At 41.0% G+C, this 26,495-nt stretch overlaps 1 protein-coding gene across 6 annotated transcripts; it reads left to right on the forward strand.

The window, feature by feature from the left end:
• Positions 1–125: 125 nt before the first annotated feature.
• Positions 126–24,908, forward strand: zmiz2 (zinc finger, MIZ-type containing 2). 6 transcript variants are annotated; one of them, XM_062412542.1, is made up of 20 exons: positions 126–459; positions 5,841–5,943; positions 9,388–9,505; positions 10,362–10,576; positions 11,467–11,635; positions 13,258–13,476; positions 13,810–14,022; positions 14,658–14,741; positions 14,861–15,038; positions 15,175–15,316; positions 15,862–15,964; positions 16,091–16,222; positions 16,329–16,434; positions 17,356–17,513; positions 17,597–17,664; positions 17,760–17,828; positions 17,942–18,183; positions 19,305–19,429; positions 22,186–22,395; positions 22,797–24,908. In XM_062412542.1, exons 2-20 carry the CDS (start codon positions 5,894–5,896, stop codon positions 22,902–22,904), a joined length of 2,709 nt encoding a protein of 902 aa, XP_062268526.1. In that variant the 5' UTR covers positions 126–459; positions 5,841–5,893; the 3' UTR covers positions 22,905–24,908. The 6 variants fall into 6 exon arrangements, with proteins under 6 accessions (XP_062268526.1, XP_062268529.1, XP_062268528.1 ...); XM_062412545.1 differs by having other exon boundaries at positions 15,862–15,940; XM_062412544.1 differs by having other exon boundaries at positions 9,391–9,505.
• The last annotated feature ends 1,587 nt before the right edge of the window (positions 24,909–26,495 follow it).

Consider the following 26,495-nt stretch of genomic DNA (forward strand, 5'->3'; position numbering starts at 1 on the left):
CCCCCACTCACACACTTTCTCTGTGGTTACTAGTCATTCAGCCGCCTGAATTGCAGGAGGAGGGGTCTTCCTCGGTGGGAAACATTATATCCCTGTGATCACATGAATATATTATAGCGGGTCATTGTGCAATGAGGGAGGTGAAGCCGAGCCGAGGTGCCAGGTTATGGGCCCGAGCGCACACAGCAACTATTAACCCGCGTGTACTTAGTTAGTTTGTGTAGTTTATTGTGTCAAGTTCGCAACACACGAGCCATTAAGGGCAAATTGATGAATAGTGTACTTACTTATTATAAGCCCGGGGTGTGGAAACAACAAGCTAACAGGTCATACTAACGAAAGCTACGTTCATCGGGCTGCCTCTCTTCTCCCGGCTAGCCCGACTGCGACACTAGCAGGCTAATGTCGCCCGGCTAACGCAACGCTGTCTGGCGACCAAGCGGCTCCTGCGGGGAAAAGGTAAGCTACCGGGCCGAGCAGCTTTCACTTTATCCCAGCCACGGGGGTACAGCTTTTTGGCCATAGCTGCTCTCGCCCTCCGCGCAGACAGGTAGTGTAACGACGGGCTAACGTGCCACGGACTGGCGGGGAGCTAGTTAGCACTGAGTGGCTAACGGCAGCAGCGTGTTAAAGAGCCTCCACTCGCTCCTGCTCAGTTCCCAGCGACACATCACACTAACTTAACACCGCCAGGCTACGACACCAGACTCTCCCTTCAACCGGACGCCTTTTCACGCTCTCCCCCTCGTTTATTGTCGCTTTTTACCGCGGGGCTTTGGACGTATCTGCGTTTATAAAGCAGCTGAGGCAGGTAGGTGCAACAGAACACACCCGCGATTCGCATTTTACACACATTCGTACCCACTGACAGACAGAGACGGAGCGAGGGGGACAGGCTGGACTCCACACCGCTGAAAGGCTTTGTTCCGATCTGCTGCAAATGTGCGCGGCATGTTTGGTTTGCTGTGTTGCAGGTAGACGTTAGTGTCCTGGTGTGATTGCCTGCATGGATTCCTACTGTCGTATGTTCACAGATCGATAATCACATCATGTGAGAGGTTGCGTAAGGGAGACCCCCCCCCCCACACACACAGGTTACATGCCTCACAACTGTTGTTGTTTTTATATCATACATGTGTTGTGGCGTTGCAGTGGGTCTGAGGTGAGGTTGCCCGTTTGTCCCTCTGGGCCATGACTTCCTGAATATACCATGGGTACAATAACATGTTGTCCTGGCTGGAAGCCGGCCTCAGTCACTTTGGGTCAGTGTTTACATGAGATGAAGAAGAAGAAGAGGTGTAGGATAATGAAGGTGCTTAGAAAACTGCAGAGTAAAATGAAGGGGCTTGTGTTGAGGCTGCTGCTGTCTGAAGCCTCCACATGTTCTTAGTGTTTTTTTTAGTTTTTGGCTATATGATCTTACTCGTGTTCTCTGCAGCTCAGTTAGTCTGTTGATTATTATCCCCAATGATGTCATGTAGATAGAGAGAAGTTAACTAATATGCTGTGACAGTGTATTAGAGCCCACTGTGATGTTACCATGCTGTCACACATGACCAAGAGAAGAATCCAACCCCCACACTTAAAGCAGGTGAAACCAGAGATTATTTTGCATTTTTGCCTGAAAAACTGCTAAAGTTAATGTGATCTTGTGGCTTGTTTTCTCCAACCAAACACCAAAACCAACGAAATGACAGATTTATGATCAGGCTATAGAATAAAATTAAATACCCTATAAACGTTGGACCTTTCTGGAAAAATGTCTGAAATGTATTTATTAAAAAAATATATTTTGGGTCAATCGACGAATACTTGCGTCCCTACTGTTGATCTATATACACAAAAAAAAATGATTTAAATTATGATTTTCAGTGAAGTAACTGGTACAGTTTTCGTGCACTATATTTTATCCTTTTATGGTACAAAATGAGGCTATTAATTGAAAATCAAATTCTTATTCCAGGCACCTGTAGTACACAACATACTGTGCATGGCACATATGTTTTGTTTTGGACTTCTAACCTGAATTTACCACAGTTTCTTCATGTGTCTATTGTCAGTGTGTGAGAGTATTTCTATCTTGCCATTCATTGGGGTGATCTGTCGCTTTCCTTTCATGATGGTGTTTAAGCGCCTATTAATTGGTTAATCTCTCAGACCCCTTTGAGACTCAATTAGTGCGGAGCAGTGCAAGTCACCAGTTAAGTGGGCGTGTTGTAAATTGTGAGCCTTTGGCCCTCATCTGCGATTTCCTTATTCAGATTTTCACACCTTTTGTAAAAATTTTCCTCATAAATTGAACTAATCGAATAATTGCATGATCATTCAATTTCCGCTGTAAACATTGGGTTCTGCCACCAACAGTTATGTATATTAGTCTAGTCTTCTAGTTGTTCATCAATTGATTTTTTTGGTGAACCAAAAATGTACCTTACATCTTAAAACCACATTAGACAAAGAAATGCAACAGACTAAAGTTTGTAAGTGAATTAATAGATTAACTAAATAGTTGCTCATTGAGTTCTAAGTAATGCATTTATTTACAGTCTTACCTAAACACACTTTTGCATCTCAGGCCTTGTTGTTCAGCTTTGTGATAATAAATTTCTATTTCCTGACAGTACATTATAGATGCAATCAATTAATTGTGAAAATAATAGGTACATCATTGAGATTAAAAATATTTGTCAGTGCGAGCCTTTTCATACATATCTGTTCCAGAACTGAAACGCATCTTACTGACTTTGATTATATACTCTTGTTCCAGGCTGGTAATGTCAGCCACTCCTTCATTGTAAAAGGAATATTTCGATTTTGAGCTGTACAAATGCTCAGTCTGTACCTACAACCTGAAGCTGAGATGAGAAGCACCACATATGAAATATTAATTAAGTAATGTGACACATTACATTAGCAGCTGAAGGCTCACATCCATGGTTGCCATTAGTTCTACCTTGGTAGAGGTTTTATTTGTTGAGAATACTCTCGTGACCTGTTTCGTCTTCACCAGGAAGGTTTTTGTTAAAAAATATTTGTACAGGACCACGAATATTGTGAAAGTGCACTGTTAATATGGTGCCTAGCGACTTTCTGAACATCTGCGGCTGTCAGGTGCTTATTAAACACCACTTTTGACGAAGGCTTTGGGAAGTCCGGAGAGGTCTCACAAAGAGCGACAAAGTCCATGTCCTGAAGAGGTTGAGGTGATAAATGAGTTGGGCTCAGGACTTTCACACATGAGACTGAGGTTTGGGTCTTATTTGAGATCAGAAGATGACATTGACACATTTTTTTTACTTAGTTGACTTACTATCTTCACTTATTTATATACAGTTTTCAGTGGCAGTTTAAGAGCAACTAAACTAATGAGGCAGATTTCTTGTCCTTAAAATCTCTTATTCTTTGCCGTCTCAAAGTAACAGCTGCACTGAATTGCTTCTGTCCAAAGCTGCTTTTAGAGCTGCGAAGAAGAACTTATTTTCATTAGTGTAGGGTTGGCCACACCTTGCTTAAATGGCAATTTGGCAATACGTATCGGGAGGGGGAAAAGGGCATCGGAACATTAAGTCTGAAAGACATTCTTAGATTTCTTCCATAGTTCACTCAATCAACAGCCAAAAACCAAAAGGACAATGGTATAAACCAGAAAATCTAGAAATACTCCAACTGGGTTGACAGGTTTTTTCCTTGAGGAAAGACCTAAAGGATTCATCAAATCTATGCTGATTAATTCTCTGTCAGATTGTTTAATTTTATTCCAAATATAAATTGTGCCACAAATGATTGGGTCAGATCGTCAGTATTGATAAGTGACTGTCAAAATAAAAGAGGCACTTAAGTAAGAACCTTGATCGGTTGTGTGACGGTTCGAGTCAGAAAACAATGAGTGGCAGTTAATACATTATGTAAAGAGCTCTTTGCTTTCTATTTGACTAAGAAGCAGAGAGAGTGTTTAATCATGTTTGCTGACTAGCTGCCATTCTCTCCTACCCTCAAGCAGTTGATCACTAATGGCTGTGACGTAAGTCAAACTGATGATCACTTTAACTGAATATGATTGTGGCCTTTTGGCTCAAGATGTAATTAGCTGCCAAAATTGAATGTATAGAGATTACAATATGTTGGTATTAATGCTAGTAATTTGGTTTTGATTATGAAGCCTAACTGCTCAAAGTCCTTAAGGCTCTTTTAAATAACCACATCAGAGCAGTCCAGGTAAAGTAATGATGAGCAGGTTGATGCTGCCACCGTATACTGCATCCTCCTCTGAGTGTAAAAAAGTTGCTATATGAAATATAATCAATTGTCTCACTGTGTAATATAAGGCCAAAGTGATAAGCAAATAAATTGATTAAATGGAAAAAGCTAAAATACCAATGCCCAAGGTTCTGAAATGTGACATTTAGCTGCTTTTCTTTGTGAATGCATTGACTTTGGAGTGACATTTGAAGATGTCACCTACGACTCTTGGAAATCATATTTGTTTAACTTTTGTTTACATTGAAAAAGAAAACCTTTGCAGAATAATCAGTAATGAAAATATTGTCTCAGCCATACTAAAAGTACAGACCTTCAGCCTTGAACATTTTCATATTGTAACAGTACAAGCAATATACAAAGTTTCTACAACAAACACCTTTTCTGATGGTTTATGATTGTAACAGTGGGAATTTGATTTGCAGATAACAAAAAAAAATTGAAAACACCACATCATCTGGATAAACTGCCTTGAACAGGTTCATGTCTTGCTTTCTGTTTCATCTCATTTTGCTCATGAAAGCTGAAATCAGTGCTAACCAAACAACACAGGGGCTGTGGGAGCACAGGGTCATTTGAGGGTTGATTGAGCGCCCGCAGTGTTTTGGCTGTCAGTTTGATGGCAGAGGAAGAGGCAGAGGACAAGAAAAGAACAGGCAGCACAAAGAGCCGTGGGTGAAAAACAGTCTGAAAAGTGAGGTCAACCGAGGGAACAGGGTGTCTCAATCCTTCCTCTGCAGGTACAGACTGTGCTGCAGCATCTGATGAAGACAGACCTCTTGCATTGTGTGGTTTAGCTGCTGAGCTGTGATGGAAGTTGCAAGGTGCTGTTTGGAGGCTGACAGTGTCTTTTAATCGGAGGGAAAACAGGTATTTGATCTGAGGAGCACTCTCCTCCACTCCTGCTGTACAAGATGTGGGGTGTCTGACCCAAATCTGCAAAGTGCAATAGGGAAACCAGAGAGAAGAACCAAGGGGGAGGGGATGTGGAGGCAAGGCTCTGATGTTGGAAAATTAGCATTTCAGTTGGTAACAGTCAGATAAAGAAAATCATTAGTGGGAGGTAGAAGGAGAGCAGCAGTTGGCAGGAGCAGTGTGGAAATAAGGATTGTGTAGGAAATAGAGAAAAGATCACGTATTGCAGAAGGGAAGGTGGCAGATAAACATGAGGGCTTTTATTAAATGAACCAAATCGAGGAACAAGAAGAACAAGCGTGTGTTAGCGAGCGACTGATTGTACGTCGGCGTCGCCGGGCGGAGCGTCTGCCTCCTCACATCTCCGTTCTCTTAAATTCCTTTTGAAATCAGCATGCTAAATTTAGCTCCCAGCACCCCTCCCCCTCCTTTTGAGAGGTATCAGAGCTACAGCAGTCAGTGATAGGCTAACATTTTGATGTGCACAGTCCACACACACACACAGACACATCCAGACACACAGAGATTAAAGTGAGTGGCTATGAGTGGGAGGGCACTATGTCTTAGTGCACACAGTTTGGGCTGCAGTGATGATAAATTGTTGCTGTGCAGCAAATGAGCTTTGAGAAACTGTCTTTATGTGTGTGTTTTCCCCCTCTCTCTCACAGGAGCTGCCACTTGAAGACAGTGGGGGCTCTCTGATGATCCCCCCGTTCATCCGATGAACCACCTCAACTCCATGAAACCCTCCCTGCCTCCCAATCCACAAAGGTACACACAAACACACAGTGGTGAGATTAAACTTGCTGTCCTCAGGTGAACTATGTGACACCTCGCCTGCCTTCTCCAGTGCTGTATTATGGTTTTGTTGTTGGGCCCAGGGGTGTGTTTGGTGGAAACAAGTTTAACTTATTCCAGCTCTGTCTTTGTGTCACTGAACCTAAGCAGGAATTCAGACCAATGCACGTGGTTGCGTTGGTGTGTCGCTTGTAGCTGAAGGTATTGGTAAGGGATGAAATAGGATCCAGGAATCCTGTTCAGGTGACATATTGTGTTTTGAGGCATATGAGCGGCTAAAAGACCGCTCAATGGAATTTGTAACTCAAGAAGATGGCAACTTTTTTTAACCTTTTTTGCGATGATTGCAAGTTTAACAGTAGAAATCCAGTGTTTGCGTCTCAATGAAAATTGCCAGGAATGTGGGCTTGCATGAGACAGCAGATGACAGATGTAGTCACATTGCATTGCAGAAGTTGAGCTGTGTACAGCTACGGAATGTGGTACTGGATCACTGGTCATGAAGCTGGTCATACACTGATCAGTTCACTTTGAGTTGTCTTATCAAGTTATTTGCACACAAACGTGAGATAAACGTCTTCATCTGTGTTTTCAGGTTGTCTCCATATCAACCACTTTATACTGTGAAATTCCCAAACAACTTTAATAGTGGTTAAATCTCTTCCTCTGTAAATGTTAAATGTTGCTGCATGCTGTGGTTTTTCCTCCCTGTGAAGTGAGTCCTTTTAGGATTGTGAAATTCCATGTTCAGAGAATCCTGTCAACTTTTTATCACTAACTAAAGAATAGTTGCAAAAATTCTGTGCCACTGGTACTTCCAGTCTCCATCATCAAAATTAAAACGCCATGAGAAGTAATCCGTTTTAGGCAAAGACACCCGACCAAAGTGACGGATCAGACGGACACTTTTTGATTTATAGTTCTCCGTTGCTGAAAACAATTGGGTGCCAGAACAGTAGGTGGTGCAACGGAAGACGAGCTTAGAGAAGCCTACCTCATGAGTTCTCAGAAGAAGTCCACGTTCATTATTTACCTGCTCCCGGCTTTTCACACACGCAGTGTACAATGGTAACTCAATAAAATAAAGTGACACCCAGCGGGTCATAATGCTTATGTTATCGTTTCTTAGCGCAGCAGTTCCCCGGTCTTGTTTCCGAACTGCGTTGCTAATTCAACAGCTTGAAGCTACACGGGGGCAGCTAGCTTCCCCCCCAGCTTCCACACACAGTCAGCAGGGACTCCTGATACTAACTACTACCAAGTGTTAGCTTCTAACATGACGGTGTTTGAGAAACAGTGTCATGATGAGTGTGGAATTAAAGTCGTGACAGCATTCTAACCAGCCACCGTCAGCCAGACAACTCCACTAGCTTAACACACTTGTCACGTTAATAGTAGAATCGTAGTTGTGTTTGGGTTTATTGTGATATGGGAAATGAAGTTTGAGGTCCGGAAATGATGTAGTCCCGAAATACTGTCGTTATGGGACCAATCACAGCCAATGGCTATCCGTAGGCTCTCCGCCATGCCGACGTGTAGTTCGAAAAATCAGAGCTGCACGAAAAGCTCTCCGCGGAGCCTGGAGAGGAGGTTCCACGGCAAAGAAGGTGGTCCTACCTGTCCGTGTCCGTCACAACGGAGAAGCATAAATTGGCCCTTAATTCCTGGAAAACCTCTGGAGTTGCTCTGGAGGAGGTGTCTGAGCAAATGTCTGACAAGTGGCAATTGAAGGAGCGAGAGCCCCCAGAGTTTCTGCAGACTTTCTGCGCCTGACCTCCTGGTATAAAGTCTGCAGATTTCTAACGAACTACAGACATATACATGCCAAAAAACTAAAACTAAATGAACAGGGTCGATGTGATGTAAACAAGAGCACGTGATTTTCGCAGCAGAATTAATACATTACATGCCTCTGTCTGCTGCACCATTTTTCACCTGAACACAGTTGAGCATTTGTTGCTGTTGTGAATCCCTCTGAGCTAAGGATCTCCTGCTGGGTTGTTCATAAACATGTTAAAAGAAACCTCTGGAGAAAGTCTGGACCAAACTGTCTGCAGGTTCTTCGCAGTTCATATCTGAGAACAGCTTTAGTCTGCCCTTCGGTCCACTGCTCTCTGTGGCTTCTTCTACTGTTTCTTGTCTCTGTTGTAACCAACAGCCACGCATGAGGTTCTGATAAATCCCTGATTTTATTATTGTGACAAAGTAAGATACAGGTAAATGACAGCAGCGTGTGTTCAGATAGAGAATCAATGTCTGGTATAGTGCTCATGATGCATAAATTTACTATTTTTCACTTTCAGTTTCACACAGAGCCTCTTACCATAAAGACACTGGTCAATTATTTTCTATAATTATAGCCTTCAGAGAGATGGAATTAACAGTTTATCGATATTTGTTTATATGTAAAGGAAACGATTAACTTCTCCTATATTGTTATACAATAGTAGTGCGCTCTGATAGTCACTATTAGTTGGTGCTTTTGGCTTTCTGCTTTACTTGAATATTGGATTTTACATTATATCCTTTTAGATTAATTAATCCATTAAGCCTTTGAAATAACACACAAATGTTCGCACAATGATTTAAGCAAAATATGTCATTCTTTTTTTTGCTTGTTGTTTCATTTGATAGTGCAGGCATTACTGCCCTCAGACTGATCTATGAATAATTAGAAGAGCAAAGATGAATAAATTCCCTAAAAACTGGACCAACCAGTCTGATCCTTTCCTACACACTGTTAAGACAAAGCCGCTGTAGAGTGGGTTTTTTTTGCAGACATTTTGGAAGCATCTTGATTTTGAGCTTTTATCGAGCCAGAACAGCCTTTAATTGAGCACAGCCACAAAGACTGTTGACCACTCTGTTGCTCTCTGGAAAGCTATGAAAGCGGGACAAATGTGTCTCTAACTCACTGACATGACGAGCATCGGCTGAAAAGAAGTGCTGAAAGCAGAGAGAAAGAAAAACAAGCAAACCAGAAGTGAGGCTGATTTTATATTCTAATCAATGTCAACCTAGGCCCGTGATTCTTGTACAAAAAAAATCTTTTTAAAATATTTTTATGAAATATCAAAAGGACAGTGGCGATAGAAGATCTCAGCCAAAGGCACCCTGCAAATAATGTGGTATGAGAGTACTGCTAATGTGGTTGTTTCCTGTTGAGGAAATGGTTTGTAACCTCAACTGTCAGATGACGAAACCACCCTCAGGTTGATCTTTAACTCAGCAAAGTGAATGATGAATTGACCATCTAGGTGCAGTGTCTCTGCTCCACAGCTGCGCCCAAAAGTGTAATACAGAAATGGATCATAATAAAATGTTGTGATACTCTGATATTGATCTATTATATCTGATATGTGAATGAACACTCTCTCCTCGACATCCCCATCAACTCAGCTTTGTATCCTTCTGCAGCAGTGACGGCCCCTATCTAAATGACCCAGTCTCCTGGCAACCAGGCACCAATCAGCACCCAGGATCTCTCTCTGTAGTAACCACAGTGTGGGGTGTGACCAATCCCACACACAGTCAGGTAACGCATGACTCTGAGACATTTTGTTTTCTGAGACTACACAAAACCAGAATTAACAGAAGCTGATAAAAAAAGCTTCTGTTTATCTCAGAGCAGGGAATCAAGGCATTTTGAACTTGAAATCTGAAAGTACAGCTGTGGCTCTTTTTTCATATTTCTTTTGACTATGATTGATAGGTTTATAATTTCGTTTTTGTTCCTATTTTGAGCTGGTAGTCACAGAGTCTGATTGCCATCTCTGTTAAGGCCAATTTGTACTGTGCAGGATCAAGCCTGTAGCTACTGTACTGTCCACTGACGCGCACCTCTCTTGAAATGTAACTGCACATCATGACAACACAGACCCAAATAACTGTGATTTGTCTGTTTGTTATCATGTCTGGTCCATATCTCTCACTGGTCATAAATGCACCCAAAAATTCGCCCTCCTCATGCCTGAATCAGTTCAAATGTCTCACACATCATCTACACCAATGTCTTCTCCTCCTTTCTACTTTCAGTAAAAGTAACTGTTGGTCTCCCATGGTTCTTGGCCATGGTAGTAGATTTACAGCACCTAACTTATTATGGCACAATTCACATGTAATAGTACTATAATATAATAATATACAGGACAGGATGCCATCATTCACTTCAATACTTGGCTCTCAGTTTCATTAAATGTATTCATTAAAGAACTTCCAGAACATTTAGTTGTAGTTTCTCTTTCAGGCGAATGTGACTGTTAAGTGTGTCTCTCTGTTGTTTCACTTGCTTTCTGTAACTGATTTAATGTAACGTATTCAACGCTCTATGGTTCTTATGACTGTGAAAACCACCCCTAACCCCCTTCCTCTCCCCTTTCCTATGTATGTAGGTGTTCTGTGCACCCATGGGTCCAGGTGAAAGTTCTGGCAGTCACATGATGCCTGGTGGCAGCCCTGGTATGGGCCCTGGTATGGGCCCTGGCATGGCCTCCCAGTTTATGGGACAACAGTCATATGGCGACGCTGTATCTAAAGGCTACGGTCACCCACTGATGTATGGACGCCCCAACGCCGGCTACAACCAACCCTCGGCCTATGGTGGAAGGTATGCTCGATGATTTTCTGTTCGCTTAATGTCAGCTTCACTGAGAAGAAATTCAGAAAGGGATTTTTCTTCAAATGGAACTGTAAATTAAATTACTTATATTTTATGAATGTAGAGAATAAACTTCATTCAGATATGTGTCCTTAGCAAACCAGCAAAAATTGGATTCAAACTTTTCTTATGGATGTCCAGACGTAAGGACAGTATGGGTGTTGTGATTCAAAGTAAATTTAAGGTGAAGGTCACTGTTAACGTACACAAACATGGCACATGGCTGAGCCCCCAATAACTACAACTGAAAATACCATGGCTTCTGTGACAAAAAATAAATAGAAAATATGTTTCTCCTAAACATTGATCAGTACATCTATGTTTAACAGGCATCAACTCAAAAGTTCCTAACAAGCTCCTGCAACAGTTGCAATTACATAAAAGGGAAATTCCAATATATTGACAAGCAAACCAAATACACAACCTGGTGTATTTTTCGTAACTGTGCCGTTCTTAAAAGGTCAAGCTAACTTTCACTTTCACGATGATCACAGAACTAAAGATGGTTAAAAAAAAGAAGAGAGAAACTAAACAGGACACAAACCCATGAAACTCAGTGTGTCTTGTTAGAGGTTCATCTACTTTCAAAACGGCTCATGCCACACACATATTGAAATTACCAATTGACTATGAAAAATGAATTTGTATATATTTTTATTCAGGACTGTGCTGTTTCTTATGTCCTGCTGTCATGCTGTGGGGTTTTTGCATTAACTAATGTCAACGTGGCCGCTCTTCACCCACTGCTCATGCTAGTGACGACACCTCTCACGCTCGTATGATCAGTGCTCTGAGCTCACTGCCCACTCAGCTCCCCCGTCTTCCCCTCTACCCTGCAGTTACTCTGGTAACAGTGGAGGTGCCGGTCTGGGCGTGCGTCCTCCCTCAGAATTCACTCAGGCTGCTGCCGCCGCTGTTGCTGCCGCCGCCGCCACAGCAACTGCAACTGCCACAGCAACTGTTTCAGCAATACAGGAAAAACAGCATCAGGAGCTGAGCTATGGACAGGTAAACATGCCTGAAATTAATGAAGGGAGGGAAGGCACACACTTTTTTTAGGTAGCTCAGGCCAAGTAAAGGAAGTAAAGGAGAAACTGGGAAAGCTGCACACACCGAAATAAAAGCAAATAATAATTTTTGCTCTTTATAAATTTGACTCTAAATATTAATACGATTTGATAAGATTTGTATTTCATGGATGTCATTTTTTTAGTTTGTGTTTGTGGTTCTCTAGAAATGAATGAAGCCTATATCAGTCTTACTCTAGTTAATTTGCCTGATTTGAAGCCGACTAAATATGATGTCACATCCACATATTCTGCAGAAGGCATTTTTGAACCACTGAAATACAGGAGTTGAAGTAAATTATTTGAATGTGCAGGTTTCCCTGTTAAATATCTAGGTCCGTACAAAAGCCTGGTGTCTGCAGAACAGTGGTGTTGCTCCGCCAGTCCAGACTCATTTGAGTTGTTTTTCTTAAATGGAGCTAATGCAGATGCAGCCTGTCCCTGTCAGTTTTCCAGCAGATTAAGTTGATTTAAAAATGTAATTTTAATTAGTTAGTTTAACATCATGAGGCCAGTGCTTCAGTGAAGGATGTCTTCTGTGTATTTCCCAGGGTTGTGTTTCATTAAACTTTTACCCTTGAATGTGCCAAATTTCAAAGAATAAATGGGAACTGATGAGTTATTGAAAAAATGTCTGTCCCATTACATACACACAACATGAGCGAGTTAATGACATGATAGAATCATTGGGAATCATATGTTTACATGTTAGTGTGCCTCTCTCACCTAATGTTTACATAAAAGTGTATTTGCTTGGGTGAGGGTTAAGACCTCTGCTCAGTTTAAAGTTGAAATAATATAGTATTGTATTTATTTCATCAGATGGTTTTGCTACTTGATGTAATTGCTACTATCTACTGTTATTTGTAAGCACCAATTATTTCCACATACAGACATGTTATAGATCCTCTGTAGAGTATCACTGTATTTAGTTATTGTGGCAGTAACTGAAAGGAGAAAAGTCTGAGCTGCTCCTCATGCATGCCTCACTATACTGAAATCCATTATAGTCTCGCACTTATATGAGATGTGATCTTTCATTAATGACAGAGTAATCACTGGACTTCAGGAAAAACTACATCTTTAACAACCATGCCTGGTTTAGAGTTGTGATGTTTGGTGCCGACGGCTGCAAATCAGAAGCTGCTCCTCTGCTGCTAACACACACTCACGACACATGTTTCTTATTAACAGCAGATACATCACATAATTTAACACTGCTCTCCCCTGCCAGACTATTTACTCTACAGACTTCTTATTTACATAATAAGAGTCACTGTAGAAGCTTAGCAAACAATTATTATCTCTGTTGGTTCTTGTTAAGGAGCTCAAATGAAAACTAGATACAGGAAAGTACAGCACCATCCCTCTCAACATGAATGTTGGTTTTTTTGCAGTTAATTATGCAAATGTATTCACTCCAGCCTCCTCCTTGGCATAAACCAACTCTAAAGTAGATGTAAACACAGTCACTTACAACGATTTCCCCTTGTTTTACTAAGAGGGCTTTGTTTTTATCATTCCATCCCTCATCTGGTCTCTTGCTTTCCTTTTCCCTTCCAGATGGGTGGAGCATCAACTTACAGCACCCAGTTCCTATCCCATTCGGGCCCCCGTGGCCCTCAAGTGATGAACCCTGGTGGGATGGTCCCTTCCAGGCCTGGACTTCCACCCTCCGCTGGGGGCTTATATGCCTCTCACGCTGCACAGGCACAGAAGATGGCCCAGCATGTGGGCTATCCTGGTGGACAGCAGGGTCTCAAACGGCCTTACCATTCAGAGGTTAGTTTGGACTGTTTACTCATGGATGTTTACTCACTCTTTCGAAGTTTTCAGTTTTACTAGCTGATGACTGATTATTCTGTTTTCATGTGTCCTGGCAACAGCAAAACCACTGGTTATATTTATGAAATGAAATGCATCCAATTGGTTTTCCACTTCATGGTCAAATGTGGGCTAGACTGGTTGAATAGAAGGATGATGTTGCATTACCTTCACAAATAGTGTGTTAGAGAAAGAAAATGTCAGTCCCTCACTCTTGTGTTTGCTTCTTAATTAACTTTAAAACTAACAACAGTTCAGTAACTGCTCCATTCTGTATATTTTTTTTTTCAGGGTTATCCACCACAGCAGTACAGCTCTGGTGGGATGTCGGGATACCCCAACCAGCCTCTGCAGTACCCCCCCGGCCCACAGCAGAGATGTGCCCCCTCACCCTCTTACCCATCCAGCCGGGTGCCTTTTATGGGACAGTACCCTTCTGGACCACACAACCCAGCACAGTTCCCTCCTGGAGCAGTTCAGCCTAATCCTCCACAGTATTATAAGGTAATCACATCCAACCAATAACACACACTCAAACCTGATACCATTATTGATACCATATTGATATCTTAACTTTTGATAATTCCAGGAAGTGTTCCAATGTTCTTGTCAACATAAGCACATAATTACATAAGCCTTTTTTCTGAGGATCTCTTAATGGTTTTAAAGGGTAGGCCAAAGACAAATATCCCAAGGAACAACAAAATGGAGTTTGTATTGCAAACAAAAAGCAAGATATAGTGTAAGTTGACAAAGCAAAGAAAATAAAGGTGACACAGAATGACTCTCAAAGAGCTTATTATTATTATTTAATATCTTTGGTCTCAAGAGATTTTAGGGTTGTCAGTTCACAGGCTTTATGACATTTTGATTGTGAAATTATTTTATATTTGCTGAATTTTTAGTGACCAACTAATAGGCATGTTTATATAATCTTTACTTACTTTTCATAATAATTAGACTGCAGCCTTTTAACTTTTTGATTTGATGAGGTTTGATCAAAACAGGGAAAAAATGCATTCCATCAAAGTTTCTGAAGAATTAAGGCCACACAAATTTCTGCACCCCTGTGAACTATTCCAGGTCCAGATATACAGATCATTAGCTGACTCTCTTGTTTCCTGTCTTGTGTTCACTAGTCGGAGCCGTTCAATGGTCAGGGCAGCCTGCCAACAGGAGGAGCAGGGGGATACAATGCCTTCACACAGGCCGCAGTGAACGGGGTAAGACATCTATGCACACACCACCCTTTTACTAAAGACTGAGTCCAGTTAAGCCCACACAGAAATACACTGCTGAGGATCTGACGTTCTAAACACGCTTCCTCATCCTCGTATCTCAGCCAGGTCGGGGTGGAGTGATGCCCGGGTATCCCGTCTCACCGATGGGAGGGAACCCCACCCCCCCAATGACACCTGGCACTACCATACCCCCCTACCTATCCCCAGGCCAGGACACAAAACCACCCTACCTTCCACCAGACACCAAACCCAACATCAGCACCCTGCAGCCCTCTACAGGTGAGACCTGTGATGAAATAGTGTCCATAAGCAGGGATAATACATAGTGTGGTATAATGGTATACTTTTCCATTACAGACCCATCCATTGTAAAAAGCCAATTCTAAACTAAAAGGCTATTTAACTCCCTTTCAAGGTAACCCCAGTGATGACCTGCGGCTGACTTTCCCGGTACGAGACGGTGTCGTGTTAGAGCCGTTCAGACTAGAGCACAACCTGGCCGTCAGTAACCATGCCTTCCAGCTCAGAGACTCCGTCTACAAAACACTCATGTTGAGGTGAGAAATCTGACTTTTGATCTTGTGTTTAGGATTCATCTTCTTCTTATTTTTATTTGAATTTTTTTAACACAAACCAATGATTTGGGCCGATTTTTCCCTAAACACAGCGTATTTGGTTACCAATTTCCCTTGCTTCTCATACTGTAAATTGCATACAATCAGAGATTACATGTTACATTTAAAGCACTGGTCTAGAAGGATTTGGTTGAATATATGTGATGTACATGGATTTTTAAACTGATAAAGATCCTGATTTTAAAAGCTGAAATTTGAGTAACGGGAGGATAATTATTTTTTATATTGAAACTAGTGTTTTAATTTTATGATTACAAAGGGTAGAGTGAGCTGCTGTGTAGTGAAGATGATCAACCTCAAAGCAGAGGCCAGACTTTAACTGTGACCCTCTGTAGCACAGTGTGTATTCAGAGCAGTGCATCTCTCTCTTGTCATTTAAAATACCACATGAGGAAAAGCAGATGAGGAATGTCTGATAACCCCACCCATTCTCTCCCTGATTATTTGTTTTATGTCTCCCCCTGCAGACCTGACCTGGAGCTGCAGTTTAAGTGCTACCACCACGAGGACAGACAAATGAACACTAACTGGCCTGCCTCTGTGCAAGTGAGCATCCTCACTTTTTCTTTGGTTGGTACTGTGTGTGTGTTTGTCCGAACACCATTTCTTAAAGGGTGTTCACTGTCATTTTAGTCTCTTTAGGGGTTTCTAGATGCACCTTTACTCTAATACTGTTTTTTTTTCCCTCTTGATCAGGTTAGTGTCAATGCAACCCCTTTGTCCATTGAGCGAGGGGACAACAAAACCTCCCACAAGCCTCTGTACCTAAAGCAAGTGTGTCAGCCAGGACGTAACACAGTACAGATCACAGTAACCGCATGCTGTTGTGTAAGTAGCTTTGAAATGAACGCAGTGTCACAATGCGACCTGTTGATTGTATGTCCCACTTTAAAATGAGCAATATCCATTTCAACCCCCCGCCATTTCTCCCCAGTCCCACCTGTTTGTCTTACAGCTGGTCCACCGGCCGTCTGTCAGGTCTGTCCTGCAGGGTTTGATGAAAAAGAGACTGCTGCCGGCTGAGCACTGCATCACAAAGAGTGAGTCCAAATCCAACAGTAGCCACCATTTTTTCATTTAAACCACTGATGTGATATTGAAAAGGTCTTTGCCAGGAGCGTGCGGTTCATCTGAAATAAGGATCTGAAGAACAGATTCACAACATCAGAGAATCTAAACTACAGCTTCACTAACCGGCCAGTTTCAGCAACCGACGACTGTGTGCTCCCTTTACTCATCCCCTTGGTCACTGTCACAGCTGTCACAGTACTTAGAGGCTGACATTAAACAGACTAGTGATGTATTCTTGCACAGTACAGTAGGTCTATCACCTTACAATCAGACTAGCAATTAGACCCATCCCATGATGCAATTAGTCAGGAATATGTTATGTAAATGTAAATATGTAAATTTCTGCATTTAAATTGCACTTTTTTCCCCCCACCAACCACTATACAATTTACCTTCCAATAACCAAGTCCCTCTCTCTGACACACACACATACTCATAACCACAGTCAACCTTTTTCCATAGTAAATAGACACGTCTTAAATTATCTCTTTTGATGGTGATTCCAGTTCAAATCAGGGATTTAAACTATTGTGGATACTTTAAACTGGGGAACCTTATTATTATGTGCTCTGCTAAATACACTGTACACTGCTTCTGTAACAATGAGTTTCTCTAACATTTCTCTGTGCGTGTCCTTTACAAATTACATTCAATTGAATTCAATTTTATTCGTATATTACCAAATCATAATAAACATTATCTCAAGGTACTTTACACTGTAAGGTTGAGACCTTAAAAATGTAAAGAATCAATTAAAAAAAATCTATATTTAACAGAAATCTGATAAATATACATTCAGCATTGACCGATAGAAGATAAAATGCCTTGTAACAACGCCCAGCCGTGTTGTAGATCAGGGATGTGACTGTGTTCCCTTCTTTTCGTTTCAGTCAAGAGAAACTTCAGCAGTGGCACTATCCCCGGGACCCCCGGTCTGAACGGTGAGGACGGTGTGGAGCAGACGGCAATCAAAGTCTCTCTCAAATGCCCGATCACATTTAGACGAATCCAGCTGCCAGCCAGAGGTCATGACTGCAGACACATACAGGTGAGGTCCCTTAATCACTCACTCACTCACACACACACCTAATATTTCATTTCAGTTGTCTAATGTGGACCTCTCTATCGTAGTGTTTTGACCTGGAGTCCTATTTGCAACTCAATTGTGAAAGAGGGACCTGGAGGTGTCCTGTGTGCAAGTATGTATTTAACAAGGATTTATTGCACTTTCTAGTCTCAGATCCACTCATCTCAGTGAAAACTTTAGATAACACTTTGTTTTTCTCGTCTGCAGTAAAACCGCTTTGCTTGAGGGGCTGGAGGTCGACCAGTACATGCTTGGTATTCTTGTCTATATCCAGAAGTAAGAACTTATATGTGAAATTCAAAGTGTTTGGGTTTTTTATCTTTTGGATATTTGATGTCCATTGGCATTTTAATATACTTAGAAAACCCGTTTGTCTCTCCTGTCTCCAGCTCTGACTATGAGGAGATCACCATAGACCCAGTGTGTGGTTGGAGACCAGTGCCCATCAAACCAGACCTGCACATAAAAGAGGAGCCTGATGGTCCAGTGCTGAAGCGCTGCCGCACAGTCAGCCCGAGCCACATGGTGTTGCCCAACGTCATGGAAATGATCGCAGCTCTGGGCCCTGCGTCCTCTCCATACCAGAGTCTGACAGCAGGAGGCAGGAGCACCCCCGACTACAACAGGCCAGGTTAGGTTCTATTTGAGAAGGGAAGTCAAAGGGGTCAATGAGTTAGTGGTGGTGCCTTTATTTTTAATGAGAATGGTCTTATAAACTATGAATCCTTCTGACTAAGGACATCAGCTTATCAGTTTCAATAAAAAAATATTCAGGGTATATTTTAGTTATTTTGATGCATAAATAAGAACCTTAATAAAGGACTAATTAAGTATCATCAAACATCACCCATGTGGAATTGTAGTTGTTATATGATCATGTGTGTGCTGTTATCTAAAGTTGTTCATATTTAACAATACCGGGCCACCATTTTTTTGGGAAAGTTTTATTCATTAAAATGTTACGGAAGAGTGAAAAATTCTTTCAGGGATTTAAGGGTTTTACTGAATATAGCCCTCATTCTTGTAATGAGGGCTGTTCTTTTGTTTTCTGTTTGCTGGCTGCTTGAATGAGATGAAACACACTGTCTTTGAACTATAAAACAGAATATCCCCCAATTTAGAAATTCTAGTCAGTCTATAAATATTTAATTAATGGTTCGTAACAGACTATAATGTAGTTGTAAAGAGATACAGTTGTGCCTTCGTCAAAAGTCATTACTCCTCTTGTTGAAACCATGGTTTACACCTACTTGTAGATGCTGCTGTATAAGCAGATAATTAATGGTGATATGGTAAAATACCCCGTCATAATAAAATATGTCCTTTGAAAAGAAGTTTAATCTGTCGAAAAATACTGTACAATAAAGACATTTATAACATAATAATCACAACAGTATATTTGTTAATTTTTATATTGATTTAGTGACTTTTTATTATGTTATAGGTATTCACTGTTGGAGAGAAAAAGATTAGAAAACCATATACACAGAGGCTTTAATGTATATAAAGCATCTGTCCTTTTAACTGGTGCTGTGTACAATATCTGTAATCTCTATATGCCCATATTGTACACAGTCGCTCTGTAGATGGGGGATGACCCAGAAAAATATGTCAAGCAACATGTAAAGAAGTTCCCTTCCCTTTCTCTTTCAGGCTGCATCGGCCACTATTATGCAAGTCAACATAAAAGTGTGCACTGACCTGCTTAGTTTTCTTCACAGTGGTAACATTTGTTCATTCTTGTTTCTGCAGGGAGCCAGGGATTCTCCAGCCAAACAGGGTTTACAGACTTCCCCAACACTCCTGGCACCCCGACACTGGGAGAGTATGCTTCTGCCTCCGGGCCACCACCTCTGCTCCCCTATCAGTCTGACCAGGTTAGATACATTTAAAATAATATCTCCTGCCATCACCCTTTATTGCATAATGCATTTAGTAGGGAACGCACAGAAACGTATTCCTCTTCTTTTCTTGACGTGGCCTCTGGCCACAGGGAAGTGGATAATGCTCAGTGTCTTCTTCTCATTTCACTCAGGACATTTTCCCTAATGGTTGAGTAGACTACATGAATAGACTCCTGACAGAAGGCGCTGTACTATGAGCTTGCTTCACAAACACAGTCATAGAAATTACTATTATGTAACTCCCACTAAGGCACATACTGTATCTCCTGAAAGAGATGGAAAGGCAAGTTAATAACAACGTTTTTTTTTTTTCATTCTCATCAAATCTTAAGAAGACGATGATAACTATCAATACACTGATTCTACTAACGGGTATCATCTGTCTGATATATTCGATTTCCCCATTGTTTCAAGAAACTACTACAACACAGCCATGATCTGTTACTTCATCACCTCACACACACACACACACACACACACACACACACACACACACACACACACACACACACACACACACACATACACACCCACATACACACACGTCCTGCTGCCACAAATACTGACTTACAGCATTGTTTGCGGATTGATCTGCCACTGAAAATAGTCCCCAAACAAATGCATAATTTCCTCTGGTGGAATCAAACTCAAAGGAGCAGGGAATGTGTTTTGAAAATGTAACTACACGTTTGTTTTTAGTTTTTTTAATTGGGTTAAATAAGATATCCAACACTCGCCACAATGGGCAAACAGTCGTACATGGATACAAGTCAGGAAATGCTAGACATTCGTACAGAGAATTTTTATAAATGCAATTTATTGAGCAGTGTTAGAATGCATGGTTAGATGAGTGCAATTGCCCCATGTTCTAAGTAAGAAATATGCTACTTAAATTAAATCTGAATTTAAATTTGTTTTTATTTTTTCAGACAAAGGAGGTCAGGATGAAGAAAAATAATATGGGAGAATTCCAAATTATGCAGGGAAATTAAAAAATTTAAGATGTTGCTGAAAAAGAACCGCCATCTGAAAATATCATAAACACCTCCAGAGACTGACACGTGTCTGACTCCCTGAATCAAAAATGCGGAAACCGATAGGAAATCAAAGTCTCTCCAGAGCTTCAAAGAACTCTTTTTTTCACAACGTGCTGATAAAAGATATCAGACAAAAGTACCAAGACACCAAAGAAGAATGAGAGAGAGTGAGTCAGATGATATTAAATGTGTCAGGAAAGATCAAAAGAATCATTCCACAACCAACCTCAGTGACAGGAAGTCATGTAGAAATAAACAAAGAAATATGGGCAGAATTTGCCAGTGAGCGATTCTGGATGTGTGTGCTTTCTAGCCCATGACCAATAACCAGGATATGGTTAATGTGCTTGCCTATGGTCTGGGAAAGCTGGGATATGTCCCTGGCTGCCCCTGAATTTGCTATTTTATGATGCACATTAGAACAAAGTGTTTGCAATTATATTTTCCAGATCAGTAAATCATGAGACACGTGCAGTTATAATTCAAGTTCATGAATGATCTGTAATTCTGATGTATTTTTGAGTTAAATCATTTTCACGTTTTAAAATTTGTTCTAAAAGTTTCTCTGTCGGGCAGGAAATGTTTTATCTTTAAATAATGGGGGGTCTACTTTGTTATTCATATCAACTCTGATACTGTCAGTGTCAACTCTGTTTAAGATTTTGTTTTTAAAATGAGCTTTAGATATGTAGTATTGTTAAGAATTTGAACAGAGGCTGTGTCACAAGTGCTTTATTAAATTTCAAAGCATTCCATTAATTTTTAAAGCTATTTTTTTTAGTGAAAATACATACTAATGCACAGCATGTTTATATTTTTTCTTCAAAATTAAACGTCTCCATCTTTTTAGACTTCAAATTGACTTAATGGATGTAGAGACGAAAGTTCTCTTAGGGGAGACACATTTTTTAAATTGTATCGTATTGTTTTACTATATATTTTACCCAAAATGCTCTAACAGAGTTGACAGATTGTCTTTAAGTACTGTTTGTACTAATTGTTTTTTACAATGAATATTTTTAATCATACAGGTATAGGGTAAGGGAATACTGAAAACATCAAGCTTAAAGTTGGTTCTATGAGAATAAAAAAAGTTTAATTGTAAAAATCTTCACTACTTTTTGTTTTGTTTCTATTCTTGAAATGTACCCATAACTCTGGACTGGGCATATAATAAATATATGGGCATCCCTGTGCAAATCACTGATAGAATGAATTCGATGTTTGAAGTCATAAGAAGTAAACACAGCCCCAGCAGCAAACCTGTAAATGAGGCGGATGTCTACCTGTAATGATTTGGTAGAAAAGCTTCCATGATGTGCTGCTGTGGAGCGACACTGACTGTCTTTTCCTTCTGGTTTTGTGAGTTCAGTTAAGAGGCTTTAACTGAACCTGAAGTAGACAAGTAGACAGCACTGACTGAGGTGAGATTCTCTCACTCACAGAAAGTACTGCGCCACTAAGCACAGACCACCTGTCGCACACAGCTGAGGGGCTGTCTGCTGAGGGTGTAAGTTCATCCTCCTCCACTGTCACACACTTCTGGTGTTCAGCCTCTTTTATCAAACAAAGTGCAGTTTGTGGTGAATACACAGTCAAATAAGAAGTCCTGTAGCAGTGTGCCAAAATAAAGATTTATTTTTGTGTCTGTGTCTCTCTTCCTCTGTGTCTCGTCCTGCTCATCACTGCCAGGTCCCTCATCCTGGACGAATGGAACACTCCCAGCATATCCTGCAGCAGCACAGCTCCAGTGTTCATGGTAACCAGGGTCTCTGTGACACCGGCAGCCCGCTGTCGCAGCGGAACACCAATACCCAGAACCCCCGGATGCAGAGCGAAGGCTCCTTTGGTCTGGGAGGCCAAGGAGCACCTGGAGGAGAGGGAGCCGATCATGCACTAGATGTGAGTGAAAAGCTGTTGACCATGTGTTTAGTTTTATGAAAGAACAAACCATATTTAGACTGCAGGATGTGAATATTACTTGATTTCCCTCTTTGTAAATGTAATAGAAATTACATGCTTTACCACAATAACATACCACTGAGTAAAATTTAAGGATGAACAATTAAGCTATGAAGTGGAAGGAGCTGCTTTAACCTCTGGTTTTGATAGCAAATATTCAGTTGATTGAAAATCATCAGTACAAGAGAGGAGAAACTGTTTAGGACTGTTTTTTTGATTTACAAACTCGAAGGCGCAAGCAAATGCACATGAAGTTACTCGGGCACTAAGCTCAAACATCTGAAATTTGCATCTGAAGTTTTTAATTAAATTAATTAAAAAAAAATGTTTTTCTTATGAAGCTTCTTCCTGAGCTGACCAATCCGGACGAGCTGCTGTCCTATCTGGGTCCCCCCGACCTCCCTAACAACAGCAGCGAAGACCTCCTCTCTCTGTTCGAGAACAATTGATGACCTTCAGATTCTCACACCTGCAAGTCCAGCCTCCGCTTCTCTGTAGCCCAGGATGAACACTGCACCATCTCTGATGGCACCCATCACTCTGTGTGCATGTGTGTGTGCGTGTGTACATTTGTGTGTCATTTTGAAGTGTCCTGCGCTTCTTTGAAGTCTGTTCAGTACTCTGTAGAGGGAATGGCATGGAACACTCTACACCTGAACACTGTCCACAATAAGTATGAAGAATACAAGAGTACAGTGGGTTCCGACTGTGCAGACCAGCATTTTAAACTAAAGCACAACTCCCAGGCTGAGGGATCTTTATTTATAGATAGTTATAATTGATAGGTGGGGGGGATAGTGGAACACGGCAAGTGTTATTGAGGAGTGACAGCAACATGGTGCCTGTGTCTAATCCACACATTTCCACTCAAACAAGTCTGACCCCACGACTCTGCTGCTCCAAATGTTGGGACCACTGAGGTCAGTGGCTACGGGAGAAACTGCAGCAGTCCGATGCTTTCTGAAATCTTCAAATAGAAAATGTGGTGGCTCTAAAAAACAGATTTGTGTATTTATAAAGGAAAGCAGTTGCTATGTGTCTTCTGTGATTTATAACCTTATTCTTTTGAACTCTATTGATGGTTAGCTTATGCATTACTGCTCCCAAGTGGACTGGAGTGCAGACTGCCGTCTCAAAACTTTTTTAAAAGTGTAACAGTTCTCAAAAGGAGCCGGATCCAAACTAATGTTTATATCACAAGATAATTATCATTTCTTACAATGATGAAGGATAACGTCACATTTTTGTTTTGTATAGACCTACGATAGTAAAAATTGGATCCAAGGTTTATCTCCTAACATGGTAAACGAAGATAAAACTAGGATGGCAGAGTGCATACCTCCTCCAAAGGAAATATGGTCTAGGGAAAGAAAGTCTGGTAATCTGCACCACATTGTTTTAAATCCATGTCTCAACACCATAAAGAAGTCAGATTTTTACTTGGCTACATTATCCCCTGGAGAAATTGACAAAGTCATAAAAGAAAATCCAGCCCTAAAACCAGATCTCCAACCAAACTTGAATGAGTTCCTTCTCAGCCAATACACCATCCCTCCACCAGGGTTGGTGCAAATCAGTTGTGTACAAACAAAAGGAAGAAACAGACATGGGTGAAAACAATAATAGTGAATAAAGCCCAGCCTACAAAGGCCCAGATCATATTTTTATGTTGGGACACCACTGAGGTTCATTGTATCTCTAACATCCTTCAGCACTGTGAACTATATAAAGACTCCCACCTCTCACTCTGTTGAATTTACCCTCTTTTGGGGATGGTGTGTCTGAGTGTGGCTGTTTCAAGCTGTTTCATACTGTAAATGCTGTGTGTCATGGCCTTTTCTGCCATTTGAAAGCTATTTGTATGTTTATAAATCGTCACCTGTATAACCCATCACGACGCGGGTTTGTGTACTGTATAATCAGCTGTTTTCATTAGAGAACGTGTGTGTATCAAATGACTTGTTAATCATAGTAAGTTTAAATGTTATTAGTTGGAGAATGGATCATTGTTGCCACTGTACACATGCTGTGTTAGAAAATTGATAAACCAATTGTAAAAACAAGTGGTCATACATACACGCATGATGCATGTATGACAGAAGTCGGCTGACAGTATTGCAGTTCAAGATGTAAAGTTTGAAATTGTTCTTCTAAATGCCACTTTTTGAAGCTGACTTTTTTTTTCCTATGAATTCAACCCTGCATCGTCATGGCAACAGCAAATAATGTTTCCTGCTAACTTGAGCGACACAATGTTATTTGGAAATGGACTGTTTAACTTCAAATTTATAGGGGAAAGGATGTTTTTTTTATTTGTAAACTATTACACATATTTTGTAATTCACTGTAATTTACATTATTTTCTATTTATATTTTAATCATCATACCTACAGTTACGTTTTCCCTTCCCTGACAGTCAGAATCACAATTAAAATCAATTTATTTGACAAGAATTTGTTCGGAAGCTATGTCTTTATTTGGAGTGTTAACCATAGACTCTAAATAAAGTTGGACCACACATGTCCACTTCCTTGTACAAAAATGAGGCCATAATATCCTGGTTGATTATGGAGTGAAACCGAAGTCCCGCTGATAAACGCAGTCAACGAGTCACAGTCTCAGCTGTCACAGAAGACATTTGCCAAATGTCGGACATGTTTCCATTGCAGGTGATATTGATCTGTCAACTCAAAGCTCCCTGGAGGAGGAGGAGGGGTGCTGACCTTGTGTCACAATCATCGCTGGAGCTACAAGAAAAGGGGAGTCTGCATAAGTTGAGATGGGTGTGAGCAATTTCTCATTTAATACTAATCCAATCTTGGCTAGTAAGGTTAAGATCTCTTCATGAGTGAGAAGTGTTGTAGTGTAATGAGAACATCAGCAAAATAGGAATATTACTGCAGTTTGTAGCATAATGGAAGGTGGACTATTGTCAGTAAAGGTAGAGTATCTGAGTAGACATTGTATATCAAGCAGTCTTGTAATAGTCCACGATCAGCAGCCACAACGATCAGGATCCACTTGATGTCTTCCTCTTTCTCCAAACAAGAAACCTCACCTTCCTTTTTCCGAAAATATAACAAGATGCACCGTACCTACAACAGTGTGTCAGCTGTTAGGCTTTGAACAGTGATGCCAATAAAGTTATTCCCCTAAGAATTGAAGGACGGGACAAGGGAGTCTCTAAAACGGGGTTTGCCATGTTGAAAACCCGCCAAAGCAATGTGTTCCAGAGCCTCTGTTGGAGTTTGTGGCATCAAACCTATATATCAGACTCTTGATTGGTCAGCCAGTTGGTGTCTGAGCATCGAGGTACAGCTGGTGGCACCAGCAGGGTTCGGAACAGTGCGGACATGAAGCCACTGCTCAGGACGTTTGGGTGTCCTTATCTTTTCTACCTTTTTTCTGAATTACACATAAAAAACAGGCAGGACAGCAGCACCTACCTCAAGCCTGGGAATAGCATAAACCAACGTGGGGGCTAACTTAGCTTTTCCATGATGAAATCAACCTGGCATCTTCTTTGAACATCTATCAGGTATGCCTAAGGCTGCGTGGCTTTTATGTGATAAGATAAGATGAGATAAGATAAGTCCTTCATTTGTTCCGCAATGGGGAAATTTGCAATGTTACAGCAGCAGAAGACATCACATAAGTAGCATGCAGTACTTGGGGGGAAGGAATATTTAGAAATAGAAATATACAACACTATATAGAAAAAAATATAAATGTGATTAAACCGGTATAAACAGTGTTGAGGGGGTGGCTGTGGTGTAATATTTAGGGGTTTTGGACTCTGCCAGATCTTGCTTTCCCGTAGGAGCCACACGACCAAGTGGGTTGAATAGGTTATACAAGCACTTGTCTTTGAGTGAAAAGTGTGTATTGCTGTTCAGAACTGGTCATCAGATGCAGGGTAGTAGTATTGAATGGGCCTATTTTCAAGGTGTGCATGTTTAAACTTGCAGCCAAGCCCTGGAAAAAACAACTGTTCTTAATTACTGTTTAAAGAGGGTATACAGTTTTGAGATCAAAATCTC

The sequence above is a fragment of the Platichthys flesus genome, chromosome 19, assembly GCF_949316205.1.
Source record: "Platichthys flesus chromosome 19, fPlaFle2.1, whole genome shotgun sequence".
NCBI lineage: Eukaryota > Metazoa > Chordata > Actinopteri > Pleuronectiformes > Pleuronectidae > Platichthys > Platichthys flesus.